Below are 15,536 nucleotides of genomic sequence, written 5' to 3'. Positions count from 1 at the left end.
ATAGGTAAAGTAGTTTACTTTAGCTTTGGCTGTGATTGGAGTAGACAGATAAAAGTCAAAACTGAAAAATGAAATCTAGCACTCGCAATGTTACATAGATTTTGTTGTGAAATGTAAAATATTATATTATATATTACATAGCCACATAAAAGTTGATATGAAAAGGTTAATTTTATCGCAGCTGAATCAAATAACATGTAAGAAAAATGTCGAATGAAAGGATAAAAAACTGCACTAAAGATATAAAAGCCAAGTCTGACATGTCGATGACACTGTTAATTTCAGAGCGGCAAGCTTTCAAATACTTTCTGCTACTCAACATTAGCAATTTTCATTTTTGTGGAGCCATTAAAAGCCATAACGGGATATTTCTGAGTACTGATCTTACATTAAAAAGTGATAGATATGTGATTTAGTGCTCCAGGCACCATATGAAACTGGAGATTTCACAAACTTCATTCATCCGCAGACCAGGTGTGTTACATTCCCATAACTTAATTGCTCATCTGGGCTCTCCTCACTTGTATTAAATCAATAACATTCCTCTTTAATGCACCCCTGGCCTATTAGCTTCACTTCTCATCTAACTAGAACATGTACAATTACTTTTGCACATTTAATTTTGTTCTTTCATGAAGGAGCCCCCGTGGAGATGTTTTTGGACAACTGAACCAAGTTGAAAACTTTGTCAGACTCAACAAAGTTGATCTAACGCCTACACTGCTTGTTTATACTGTCAACGTATTCATACGGCCGTAAGACTCTTAAAGGAACACTAGACCAAGAAAAGAATTACAGAAATAGAAGCAAAAATACATTTTTCAGACTTTAAAATAGTTTGGCAGAACTTTGGCTGTGGCCCTTCACCTCCTGATTTTCTGTATTTTAAGCGGGAGTGTTGAAAGTGTTTTAAATAAATTAGTCTTGCTCGGTCCCCATTGCAGGCAAAGCAGGGGAGGAGGGTCCTGCAGAAGCAAAGCTGACACTCAGTAAAGGAGGTTTTACACAGGACGATTATCGGGCAGACGAGTGTCCATAGAAAGCAAGTTGCTGATAATTGCCCTGTGTCCAGTTATCTTTTTTTTCTAGAACCGAAAAATAGAAGAAGAGATCTGATTGGTTGCTAAAAAAGTTCAGTGTCCGTATGATAACACTGAGCTACCAAACCTCAATAACTGTATTGTTTCTTATAAGTGACCTAGTACAGCCCTGCCGTATGGATAGGGCCTTATTCTAGTGTAGAAATAAAATAAATTTTCTAGTTGTGTTATCCTGAGTGAAACTGATCTACACTGCAATAAAAAAGATCATTATACAAAAACTTGATCTTCAACTATTACTTTAATTTTGTAATAATAAAAAAAAAGTTGCAATTGATTCAAGAAAGGCATTGCTCCTTGGTATTACATGCGATGGAAAAGCTGAAAGATCAACTACTGCTGCAAAGCCACTAATGAACCTCCACATATATGGAGTATGGAGTATATATACAGTCATGTGTTTCCACATATTAAGCCACTTCCTCTTCAGGTTACATCTCAGCTATTGCAAACTTGTACTAATTGGCTTTTGCTGCATTGTCATTCACACCATGACCTCCTCCAAACATTTCTGCATTCTGCACACACTGTGAACTTTGACCTGTTGTCTTTTGCCCTCATGCTTGTAGATGTTGGATGGTAATTTGGAAATTTTTGAAAGTCATAAAAAAAATTGGTACAGGTACAAAAGATGCACATCTAGAAATGATATATACAATAAGCAATCTAAGAGTATCAATTTGACAAGTTCAGGTATTAACAAAAATATAAGGATACATTTCTTCATACATCGATTTTCTTATACAAGCACAGAACAAAAACAAACCCCTGATAAATGCAGCTCATAGGAGAAACCCAGTGGAGGAATAGAAGACCCAGTATAAACGTCAGCAGCCCCAAATTATAACCAAATTTGAGAATTGTATATAAAAATTGAGGTCAAAACTATTGACTAGTATGGGGCTTGAGGACCCAGAAATGTCATCATTTGAAAAATGTATCTGGGCACCCACACGCTTCATTGTGATTTTAAAGAATGCAGATTTGAGTTTACCAATGTAATCCATGCTGACAATGTGGGAACCTTGCGGTGCTTCCAATGCATGAGGATGGTTTCCTTTGCATAAAACAATTAAAGCATCATAAGGGATCTGGTAGCTACAGTTTGCATAAGATCCCCCACCAGTAGTAAGAGACAGGCTCTGGGGTCAAGTATGCGAAGAAGTCCAACTTTTTAGTTCAATAAATTCCATAACCTCAGTCCAGAAATGAGAAATAACCGGACATTCCCAGAACATATGTAAAAATGAATAATCTGCTCTTTGACAGATAACGTGGACAGATAGGAGTATGTATTTGTCCCATCCTAAAGAAATTGGAAGGGGCGTAATAAATCTGCTGAAAATTTTGTATTTGAATAAGGCGGTTTCATGTCAATATAAAAGGACCAGTCAAAGTGTGCATTTATTTATGATCATCAGTAGATACAGAGGGAAGAGCCTGGGACCATCGGTCCAGAGCTCTATCATGTTTGTCACATTTCTACAATGTGACACGCAACAAAGGCCTCTACAGTATGGACATCGGTTTAACTAACGTTCCATGCGTCACCCAACCCTCTACCGCGGATGTACACAATTCGGCATTAAACACTACAAATTGTGAACAGGGGGCATGCCTAAGCTGGAAGAAACCTGTGACGAGGTGGGATCTGGTGTTTGGCAGGAAGTTGTGCAAAGGTTGTCACTTTATCCTCCACCACCACATCACCCAAAGTTAATATACCTAAGGCCGCCCATCTACTGGGGTCATATCTGTGGCAGAAGTGGCCAAAGTGGCGCACTAAGTGACCAGGATACCACCTCAGAGCGGAAAAGCAACAGTGACCTTTGTCAAACCTTCAGGGTAATCTGCATTGGAGTTGTGTTGACACAATCCACAAGTTGTATCCACCACCAAACATACACAAGTTGGCGGGCAAGGAAATAAATATATAGATTCGAAAGGGCCAGACCATCCTGCTCAGTGGGTAATTGTAGTGTACCAAGAGCAATTCTAGGAGTACCACCTGCCCAAATAAAGGATCTGAGATCCTCAACTAAATTGGAGTAAAATGATAGAGACAACCACCCTGGTGAGTTGTGAAAGAGGTCGACAGTCAAAGTTTAATACTGAAGTTGATGTTATAATTTTTATATTAGAATTTGACCATTTAGGAGTAAAGTTCTGATAAATCAATGATCATAATTATTAGGGTGTATGGAGCTGAAAAGCAATAAGAACAAAAGTTGCCTTCTAGCTTCTGTTAGACGAACATTTCTGCAATGTGACTTGTTAGGAGTGGAAAGTGATTTGATCTAAACAATAAATAGATTTTTCTAGTCTTTAGAATAAAATTGGTGAATCTTTTTTGTTTCAATTTGCTCAATTCAATGTATCCTATGGTTGGGTGAATGAAAATTCGGTAATTGGGAAGGCTTGATTTATCACATATATACTTGAAATCTAGGTAAATGTTACACAGATTCAGAGGATAGATAGATAGATAGATAGATAGATAGATAGATAGATAGATAGATAGATAGATAGATAGATAGATAGATAGATAGATAGATAGATAGACAGACAGACAGACAGATAGCTCTTTGGGCGTAGAATGAATGACAGCGAACTGTCGTACAAATTGTGATTCCACTCTGACCATTTTTTGCTAATCTTTAGGTTTTGTGGCATGAAAGGTCAGATTTGAAATTGCTCCAAATAAAGGCAGCCCTATGTATCCTTTCCACAAAATAGACAGTATGGACAAGCGTATCAAACCAATCTTTACCATCATCGCCCCTTTTTAGCTACGGCCCCTAAGATCAGCACTTGGAAATTCCTAATGAAAAAACTATGCTGATAGATTAATGACCAAATCTTCCCAAAAATATACCAATCAACACTTCATGGTTGGATTCTTAAATACCTTGGAGATAAGCTGACAAATATTTTTACACATTCTATGGGTTGCTTTTCTTTTCAGTTGACATTTTGACAGGTGGTTTCATGAGCTATAGCCCCAATTTCAGTGTGAAGTTCATGCATGGGGACCAGATAATGTTACAAATTAATGAACACTTGGGAAGAAAAGTATGTGTTCCTTATTACACCAACTGTGTATAAAAATACACAGCAACTGCAAACTTAAAAAAGAAAAAAAAGAGTCGTTATTAGAGAGACTTGAAAATTTTTACAACATTCTCCTTGATACAATCTGACAAAATTACTTCTAGAAATATGTTTTTGTAATCATAATAAAAAAGCACATTATTTTAGTTAGAAAGCAATTTTTTTTCCAAAACCTATATGGAATATGTATATAAAAAAAATGTAATATCTACATATAGACATATGAAATTTCTATGAATAAGACAAATCAATCCTCCCTCCAATTGTGGATACACAGAGCAGCTCACGGGGATACAATGTTAATAGATCATAAAAAGATCACCAAAAATTGACCACTGATCTGTGTGCCATTTTAGTGTCACTCCCTAGGCAACAGTTATCCTGATCTGTTTCAGATCTTAGAATAGTCTAATCCTGGAGATCATTCAATTTAGTTTTTTGTTTTTTTTGGGTGAATTGCACACTGGCCTTAAAGGGAACCTGCCATGTAGAAAATCCAGTCCATGTGGGCAACATGTTATAGAACAGGAGGAGCCGAGCATATTGATATATCGTTTTGTGGTAAAAAAAAATAAATTCACTATAACTTGCATTTTACTCAATTACATTTCTATTCATTCTTAGCTCAGGAGTCCAGTGGGTGGTCCTCAACTCGGATTCATTTCTGTATGCAAATTCATAAAGGAAATTCTGTCAATCACTGAGTAAGACCGCCCACTGGACACCAAGCCAGAATGAGCAGAAATTCACATGAATAAAATACAAGTTATACTGAATCTTTTCCTATAAAGCGGTCTATCAATCTGCTCAGCCCTTTAACATGCTGTCCACAATCATGAACACTACTGTGTTACAGATCAGTTTTGTCCAGAATATGGCACCCAAACCTTCTATGGGCCCGTACTGTACCTCTGTCTTCCTTTAGTTTTAATTCCATTGCATGTCCTAGATAATGGATCTTTTCACCTCTAGAAGCATTGCTCACTCGCAAAAGGCAACATACAGCATCACATGGAGTGCTTATGGGTTCATAAAATGTACCTATAGTGGCTTGTTCTACAAGGTACGTGCACGCAGAAATGCCATGTTCATGGTTTCTCAAAACAATTTTATTTTAAATTATAATTTTATTTTTTAAATAGTCTCTAATACATTCATGGAGGTTGACTGCATATGGTAAATACTGTATATGTACTTATCCCAATGACACTTACGTTACATACTTTAGTTTAGGCCATCAACTCCGTTCCCATACACCCATATGGGTAAAGACCAGTGGTTAATTTCAGCCTAGCAGAGCAGATCGTTTTTGATCTGACTTAACACAAACTATGTTAAAAGCGTAAAATGTTGAAGTTGGAAAAAAACAAAATGCTATTTGTATTATTGTTATTATTTTTCGGGATGTATTCATGTATTTTTCAGTAATTCCCATCAAGATTGAGCTACTTCTATTGCATATATAGAAAGGTGGCCGTGATCTTTAAAAGTCAAAGTCTTGAAAACCTTTAAAAATCTACGCAAGCTGCCGAGAACTCGATGTGTTTGAATACAAAATAAATAAATCTCCGGATAAAATGAGAATGTTGACCTTGTTCCAAATAGCCAAGCATTTTGTTAGCCCACAATACCTGCTCACGGAGTCATATCACATTCCTGAAATTATGCCACACCATGCTACAATTCCATCTGTGCAAAAGAAAAAATGTTTTTCTTATACGTCCTTCAACCTTGCGTATAAATAGATGGCATTGAAAGTCGACAATAAGCAGTGCACGTGTACATTAAGCCCCATGTGCGCCAAAGGCCTTCAGCATAGGAGCGAAAAAGAGAATAAATGCATAAATTAGAAATAAAGCATATTCGATTATGCATCCATAAGTGGAACATACATGACCAAAGTGCAGCTGCTGCTCAGGTGCAGAGATCTGCGCTTCTACGTATGTTCATCTACATTTATATAGTCCAAATACTTAGCACTGTGCTGCACTAAAAAGGTTGTTAAAGAGCAGTGCCACCTTGGATTACAAAAAATTACCAGAAACGTCATAAAAATTTCTACTCAACTGTTTCCCAACTTTTTCTAAGGCCTGAAAAGTAAATCAGTCTTGTTAGACACTGATATATCTCCTGCCTCTATATTATGGCATATGGGTAAAATCACACACAGAGTTTTGACGCAGTTTTTTTGGTGCAGTTTTTTTAACCCAACCAGAAGTGGATCTAAAGGAAAGAAAAGGTGTATAGAAAAGACTGATGCATGTCCAGTCTTTGGTGTCCACTCCTGTGTTTGGCTCAAAAAACGGAGCAAAAAACTGTCCTGGCCTTGGGCTTCATGAACATGGCCGATTTGGGGGATCTGTGTCGCAGGGATCTTTAATACAGTGGATTTTTTTTTCCCTTGAGGGTCTTTAAGAAAATAAATTGTGCGATGTTCCAATGCACACTATATTACAGACCCATAGTGCAGTCTGTGCACCGACATACGGGACCATGCACATGGAAAAGCTGTGTGCTTGTGCCCTGAATTGGCAGATCTGCCATTAGCCATATCAGTTATTTCTCAGCTTTGCCGAAAAAGGTTGAAGTACTTGCATTTACCTGTGATGAATTCAAGGAGAAAATGCTCTTTTTTTTTTTACATAGTTCCCTATCAGATGACACGCTAAAGACCCATGGCCAAATGACGCAAACTGATTGGGACCGAATGATCATATTAAAGATCGTTCGTCCTCATACAGTAAAGCATTGGTCAGTGTAAATGGGCGTGTTAACGAGCGCCGATCGACCAGTAATATCATCGACCGACACTAGTTTTGGGCACAAATTTGCGGATGTAAACCAGTCTCAACTGGTGCCATAGGCCGCTAGTTAAGTAAGGTAGCTATACAAACAAACCACTATACTATCTATCTATGAGGAACTACAATCTGTAGTAGGCCTTGAAGGTCTTAAAGAGGCTCTGTCACCAGATTTTGCAACCCCTATCTGCTATTGCAGCAGATCGGCGCTGCAATGTAGATTACTGTAACGTTTTTATTTTTTAAAAACGAGCATTTTTGGCCAAGTTATGACCATTTTCGTATTTATGCAAATGAGGCTTGCAAAAGTACAACTGGGCGTGTTGAAAAGTAAAAGTACAACTGGGCGTGTATTATGTGCGTACATCGGGGCGTGTTTACTACTTTTACTAGCTGGGCGTTGTGTATAGAAGTATCATCCACTTCTCTTCAGAACGCCCAGCTTCTGGCAGTGCAGCACTGTGACGTCACTCACAGGTCCTGCATCGTGTCGGCACCAGAGGCTACAGATGATTCTGCAGCAGCATCGGCGTTTGCAGGTAAGTCGATGTAGCTACTTACCTGCAAATGCTGATGCTGCTGCAGAATCAAGTGTAGCCTCTGGTGCCGACACGATGCAGGACCTGTGAGTGACGTCACAGATCTGCACTGTCACAAGCTGGGCGTTGTGAAGAGAAGTGGATGATACTTCTCATCAGAAAGCCCAGCTAGTAAAAGTAATAAACACGCCCCGATGTACGCACATAATACACGCCCAGTTGTACTTTTACTTTTCAACACGCCCAGTTGTACTTTTGCAAGCCTCATTTGCATAAATACGAAAATGGTCATAACTTGGCCAAAAATGCTCGTTTTTTAAAAATAAAAACGTTACTGTAATCTACATTGCAGCGCCGATCTGCTGCAATAGCAGATAGGGGCTGCAAAATCTGGTGACAGAGCCTCTTTAAGATGCTATTAAACCATAAATTTCAACTGACATAGGCATGTATAGTTCTTGAGTATACCGGCATAACTTATGTGACAGAGGGGCATTGGGCCCACTTAGGCACCACGGCCCGGGTGTGATTGCTACCTCTGTACCCCCTACAGCTACACCACTGATTGAGTTGTCAAAAAATTGCAAGTACCAGTAAGCTTGGGCCTCTCTAGGTAATTTGGCTGATAGGGCAGGCTGGCACTTTTAGTCCCACAACATCTGTGGCATCCCAGTTTTCATGCACCTTTTCCCAGTGATTGACCTTATACTGCTGAGAGCATGGAGAGCAAACATTAACTCTATCCACACAAACATAGAAGTCCTGATAACATTCAGCAGTCAGTAACCCAAATTCAAACACTAACTAATGGCCCCTAAGTCCCTTATCTGCCCCCTAATCTTCCCTTCCTCTATACATCACCCTGACAATTGTCTTTAGACATGCAAATAAACTTTAACACAGAGAGTGATCCAAATCTTTTGAAGCTAATCCAGTGCAATAAATAAACCAGGGAGAAGAAGATACAAGTAAGAAAAAGTGATTTATTTCTCAAGGGTTAGTTAATTGCACATTCCGATAGGAAGACAAAAAGTTCAGTCGTCAGTGTCACAAGTGGAGTCATTTACTCAAAGTACGCTCAGTATAGCGCACACATCCGCATAATATGGCCAAATGTTTAACACGTCTGCTAAACTTCCACCTATGATATGGACAGGGAGGGTAGAGAGAGATGTCAATGGAAAATAAACCAAACACATCTATTGCTATTTCAATGCACCAGAAAAATCATTTGTTTATCCGTCCACGTCTATATACAACTAAAAAGCCAGTGTCCCCCCACCCCCGCCTCTTAAGATGGCCATACACATTACTGTCTGCTGAACGCTTCCAATTTCAGAGAGATCACCCGACTGTCTAATGTGTATGGGGCAGCCCAACATTTAGATATCAGGGGGGAGGGGGTGTGGGCATGTTGAAATCTTTGATCCCAAGGGAGATAAGCCGTCACCGGATGTGTCTGGCAGCGGCTTATTCCCCCCTCACCATTGGAATAAACATGGAGGCCAAGCGTGCATTATGGGGGGGAATGGAAGTTTACAAGGGATAGTAAATATATTAGAAAGACAGTTATCCAAGAGTATGTTCACATCTCGTTATTTGTATGCATTTGGCATATGCGGTGGGAAAGCCTCCGGCTAATCCGCTAAATGTCTCCATAGGGCCCTGTGAACTCTGCGTAATCCAAAAGAGTGTCCTTTCGGTATACAATAGTCTTATTTTTGTTTGTTTTACTGTATAGGAGAGCGTTCTGTGCTGCACTTTCCTATACAGGGGGAAAGAGCAAAAAAATTATACAAATGTGGTAAACTTTCTTCTACTAAGGGAGTAAATGAGCGACGTATGGCACTGTGTGCCTAAATAATGGCATACATTGCAGCCTTCCGCATGTCTGGGAATATTCACAAAATATCCCTCCAAAAGAAGGAAAATAAGATGTGAATTGGAAGACTTCGATAGATCTCATGACTATCTTTTGGATTAAACCAGTGGGTGCTGCGCCTATGATATAAGTAACTTATATCTCCAGTATCCTGGTAAGCAAGTCCTGAGTTAGAACCCAATCCGGCCAAGATCAGCATCAAATGTTCATGTTCTCCACATGTTTAGTTTTTTTCCCCACACTCCTAAATCATTCTAAGGTTAATTGGCTTCCGATGAAATCCATAGACACTATATGTGCTTGAGATAGAAAAATTACATTGTGAGGCCCACTAGGGACAAGGGCCGACATGAGCACATTCTGTGTACTGCTCTATGCATTATGGTGTTGATATATAATGGGTAATACATAAATATTTATTCGTCTACGTAACTAAATGTTTTCATAAAAGCTGTAGAAAATTATGTAATCAACTCTGAACTAAAAGCAAAGAAAGATTCATTTTAGCAAAAAGTGACAGTGGAATCTGGTCCACAATACAGAACTACTGACAAAAAAACCCACATAGCTATAGTGATATACAGACTAAAGATAAGGCAGATAGAAGATATTATATATCCCTCTAGATCACATAACGCTAATATATTACATTGTCAAGTAGCGACACTGAAGATCTGATGACCAGTAGCTCCAACTTTCCATGCATTCATAGACTATTTTGGTCAGTATTTGTAAGCCAAAAGCAGAAGTGGAACCTACAAAGAAAAAAGTATAATGGAAAGTTCTGTAACTCTTCCGTGTTCTGGTTTTGGCTTAAAAATATTGATGCAAAATACTGCCATGTGAAAGAGATCTTATACTTATGGTAATACAGTACCACAAAATTGAGGTTAATGACATGGTAAATAATTATACAAAACATAAATTACAAAAATAATACTAATTTAGGAGAGAGTTTTAGGGATGGTCTATCTATCTATCTATCTATCTATCTATCTATCTATCTATCTATCTATCTATCTATCTATCACAAACCATACATGAATGTGCCTGTTAAGAATTACACCAGGTTACCCAGTAAATCTAGTACAAACTATGTTGAACTGAAGTTTTAGCTAGCTCCAGGGGAATAGCTATGGGGGGTGCAGAGACAATCGCAACTGGGCCCTGGAGCCGGAGGGGGCCAGAAAGCCCCTCAGCCACATAAGAAGACACCAGTATTATAAACGATATTTGGTAGTGGGGGCCACATTATAGATTCTGCATTGGGGCCCAGGAGCTTCAAGTTACGCCTCTGGCTAGCTCCCTACAGTATATGATTTCTACACAGGAATAGACAATTCTTAAAAAAAAAAAAAAAGCATGAAAGAAGAACATTCTGAATCTCCTTTAGGCCACGATCACACTCGCAGTTTTGATGCAGTTTTTATAGGGTTTTTGTCTGGTTTTTTTTAAGTGGACATAAAAGAAAGATGCATCAGTCTTTTCTATATACCTTTCCTTCATTTTGGATCCAGTTCTGGCTTTGGCTAAAATAACTGAGCCAAAAACTGCATCAAGAACTGCATTAAAAATGTGTTTGTGATCGTGGCCATAGGCTGGATTCACACATAGTATTTTTCTGCATTTTGTGTTTTTCACTGCATTTCTTTATAGGTTTTTTAGTGCGGCCAGATCTTAAATTAAAAAGTCTATAGTAAAATATCAAATGCACTACCCACAACTTCATTTTGGTTTGTGGCAATTTTGGGGTCAGTGGCGGGTTTTTTTCCAAACCCAGCATAGGAGTATTTCCTATAGACTTCTCTATAGGACTTCAAAAACGCTCAAAAAAATGCATGTACAAAATGACAACAAATGTAAAACACCACCAAAAACACCTTAAAAAGCGCATGTCACATTGTAATATGGCTAGGGGTTTTAGAAGCGTTTTTTTTGCTGCCGTTTACATTGCCTGAGTGTAAAGGAGCCCATAAATCAAAAGAAGTTCTCTCCTCCTAAAATCATCCAAAAAGTTAATACCCCCACTTTGTTGAACTTTTCCAATATCTTCAATGTTTACACATAGCCCCTGAAGGATACCACACAGTATATATTTTGTATTGTCTATCAGTGTGCGACCAGGGAATATTATATATCAGGACTGTAGCCTCAGCTTTCCTGTTTTTCTACCTAGGATTACTATAAATTCTGCACCAAGTATTATCTGAGTCTCTAAACGTAGAAGTGGGGGTGGGTTTCCTGTTGCCCCCTTCAAGTGTTCTCTAATTACAACCTTGGGCTACAACAAACACTACAGAGGAATAGCTTGCTGCTTGAAACTTGTCCCTGCTGTTGGAATAACAATGGGATACATCCAGGTTATCCACTGGATTTTATGTGGTTACCAAATCCCAGAAAAACTTCAACTTCTCCTACAAGGCTGGTCAGGAGGGGAGGCAATAGCTAATTGTAACTGAACCTGATCTTCTGTAATAATCAGACTAATTTCTAACATGTGTAAGAGAAAGACACATCTGCTAGAAGCCAGAAATATTTCAGCTCAGTCCTAGTCCCCACAGTCCCTGTTCCAATGCCTGCTCCTATTCTTCTTTGAAGGCAGGGACTCACATACACCCCTGAAGTCCTTGGCATGCCATGCTACATAGCAGAAGAGTTGTCCATTGTAGATCACAATACACACTACACCAGGACTGAAAAGTAGGATCTCATTAACACTTCTCTGACCACCATTTGAGCAGGTAATTTGGGTTAATTATAGGATTATGACACTAACATGGGAACATGAGACATAGAGCACCTAACAGAAGTTTGGAGGATTTATGATAACAATTGGCCTCTCTCCCTCCCCTCTGGTGTAATTCTAATGATCTGGGAAACTTATGGAAGTCATTTGTCAATCATAAAAGAACCTCAAGGCTGCTGCAGAGCCTCTTTAACAAACAAACAACCAAGCGGTAAGGTAGAAGTGCAGTAAATCAATTCCACCAGATACTACAAGCAAATGGTAATAGTGTAACTTTCATATTGTGTAAATAAATCTAAGTATACAAACATGATGTAGCCCTCATCCCATTCATACCTGATGAGATGCATATTGTTCCACACAGCAGGCAAAAGTAAGAAAATGAAGCAATCATTGTAGTCCAGTATTCTCAGATATTAATCTCATACCAGGGAAACCCAAAAATATGGTTTATAAACCCAATAATTCCTTGAGTAAGAATTGTAATTCCAGTTTGCTTAATATAAGCAACCTTTCAATAAAATCCCAGTGTAAGAGGGCACAGATGTTTAAGAGGAGTCCTCAGCAATAGAGGGGTAACTTCCAGTCTCAGGGCAAAGAACAGACAACTCCAGAAATACTAAAATCCAGAGTTTTCATCAAGAAATATTCTCCAAAACTCTCAGATGCAATGCAAGACTTGTTATATAGCGCAGCTTCCAGAAGGACCCAACTTCTTGAGTAGATTGTGAGTTCATCAGCCAAGGAGGACAGCTTCAAGAAGAACCTCAGCACATGCAAATAGCCTAGTCCTCCTGTGATTGAAGTCTAGCTGCCACCCTTTGTGTGCCAGAGCTGGAAGTGTTCCCTGCTAGGACATCACATTTGCATTTCTTCCATCCCTCAGTTGCACAGATCTTACAAGCCGGGCTGATCATACACAACTTCTGCAATGCTTCTATACTTGATCCTTCTTTATATAACAACACAGGAGGAGGTGATGGTTATAGGGGATGCTGCAAATCCACTTGGTCTTCCTGATCTTAGGTGGCTTGTTGTTGAGAAGTTTGTAGAGTTGTGTTTATCCCTCCTGTCTCCTGCTCTGACCGGAGCAGATCCCCATTTCATTCTAAACAGGCGATGCATGCAGCTTAGTAGCAACTCTGCTTAAAGGGGCCGCCTACAATTCTCCTGCTCTTTTGTTGTTGATACACATGTAGCTCTATAGACTTGAGATTCAGGCTCGTTGCTGCCATCTACTGTTCATACACGCGAATTGCCGGTCCTTCAAAAATACCTGATTTGCATTGATGCACTCTATGACTGACTATACATTGTTTCGGGAATTATCATCATTGTCAAGTTTAAAGTTTGCATATTGTATATTTACAGCTTTATTATAGTTGACTTGTAGGTAATCTTTATTACTTACTAAAATTAGGAGCCAGTGAAAACATACAAAACATAAGTCAAGACCCTGTAAAATTCCCACAAAAGCCTCCGCCACACTGGAGATGAAGCGTTATCAGAAGCAAATTGATGGTTAGTGCAGTGTTCAAGTGCCAATGATCAAAGGGGGCCGTGCTCCTTAGTTTGGAAAAAAAATGCAAGTGATAAATACTCAAATGCAATTTACTTTGGGTGTATTCACACATGCAGGTTTTGATCAGGTTTTTTTTAAATGCAGTTTTTGTGTCCAAAACCAGGAATGGATTGAAATAAGGGGTGAAGTAAAATCTTTCATTTATAGTTTCTCTCCCTTTATGATCCAAATTTGGTTTTGGATTCAAAAACAGAAAAAAAAAAAACAGATCAAAACCTGCATGTGTATACACCCTAAACACAAAACAACTGTGTGTCATGGCTATAGCGGTTGGTTTAAGGGCCCAGATTACTATCAGTCTGAATCCATTAGAAACTACAAAAATATATAAACTAAAATGATAATCCTAATGCTAGGTATACTCTGGGTCTAGTCATTTCTTTCACAATGATCTGATAGAGAATATTGGATCCCAGTATAATAGATATAAGACCATTATATGACCTACATAAAAATTCCATACGTCCAACCCGTGTGACTGCTAAAATATTAATGTGCAAACACAATACTGGGGACTGATTTTGCTGTGATGAAAACAATTTTCAAGTTTGTGTACTTGTCTCTGCATGTAAATGTAGAGCACACAACAAAGTTTAATATTTTCTCTAAGTTTTTGTTGGCTGTATCGTGGTCTGTTCCACAGTGATGCAGTCAGTAGTGGAGGAATACCCTGCATGTTGTGGAATAGACTATCTCACAGATAATGGAGGGGTTCTGACTACACCATTGAGGTCAGATACCTGAAGATAATCCCCCCCCCCCCCTCCCTGATTTCTACCAAGGTAAAACTAGCAGCTGTTTAAATGGATAAAGCAAGAAAAACACCAATTTTTTTTTTTTTTACAGAATACATTTAATGGCCTCTACATGGATTATTATTTCCTTTCTACAAAGAAGGGAACAGGAGCTGAGATCTTCTAGCCGAGTAATGACACCTGTCCAATATAGAAATGTATGAATTTCAAAAGTCAATCGGGACGGTAAAAAAAAAAAAAGCATTTATGGGAGATTTTTTTTCTGAGTGTCTATACATGCATATGTTTTAATGCAATAGCCACGCTATATTTATATAGTAATAATTTTAAATATCATCCATAGTGCAATGTAACATACTGAAATTCAACTCACAGATTGTCATTTCATTTGTGCTATCTATTGCTTCCTAAAGCTGACACAAATAGGGTACTGACACTAGCCACGGGCTTGTTAGATTTCTGTGATTTTGGCAGGTGATTATGGAGTATGCCTGTATAGTAACCATACTAAGTCTATCTGTCATCCATGACAGGGTAACCACAGTGACGAGCAGTAAGGATACAGCAAGGGACAGGGGTGGGTGATGGAAGCACGTAACTTTTTGTGTGAATATGTCACCAGCTCTAGCAGGTGCTGAATAGTCCCTATCATGCCAATTGGGCACCACAAACCAACAAACCAACCGGCCGTAGGATGGAAGATCATTTGCCGTTTTTGAGTGAAATATAAGATATATTAACACCCAAACGCTTGTTCCACATCTATGATTCTTTCCATTGGTTCTGACCACAAATTATGTTTAAGGGTGCTGTACCTACTAGTATTACATGCATCCAGGACCCTCCGGGCATTTATAGCTACTTGACTCTGTAATGCCACTGAAGACCAAGTTGGAACCTATAGAACATCTATGGATTATCCTGATGTGATCAAGATTTGCTACTACTTTTTGCTTTGAGGGAGGCAGCAAATATTTGCTAAATAGATTATAGGAAGATAGATGTTATTAAAAATATGGG

At 38.8% G+C, this 15,536-nt stretch overlaps 1 protein-coding gene across 3 annotated transcripts in view; it reads right to left on the bottom strand.

The window, feature by feature from the left end:
- ROBO1 (roundabout guidance receptor 1) overlaps positions 1 to 15,536 on the bottom strand; it is an 890,328-nt gene that overhangs the window by 310,308 nt on the left and 564,484 nt on the right. The window contains exon 1 of one of the 3 annotated variants that reach the window (XM_075854475.1): positions 12,516 to 13,268. The exons of the other annotated variants lie outside the window; for them this stretch is intronic. Within the exon in view, the coding sequence (XP_075710590.1) occupies positions 12,516 to 12,573 (58 nt within the window). The 5' untranslated portion in view covers positions 12,574 to 13,268. Of the gene's footprint in view, positions 1 to 12,515; positions 13,269 to 15,536 lie in introns of those variants that run through there. 3 annotated transcript variants of the gene reach the window in all.

Source organism: Rhinoderma darwinii, chromosome 2 (genome assembly GCF_050947455.1).
Source record: "Rhinoderma darwinii isolate aRhiDar2 chromosome 2, aRhiDar2.hap1, whole genome shotgun sequence".
NCBI classification, from domain to species: Eukaryota; Metazoa; Chordata; class Amphibia; order Anura; family Rhinodermatidae; genus Rhinoderma; species Rhinoderma darwinii.
Note: the sequence above shows the minus strand (reverse complement) of the source record. Positions and strands in the feature narration are given on the sequence as shown.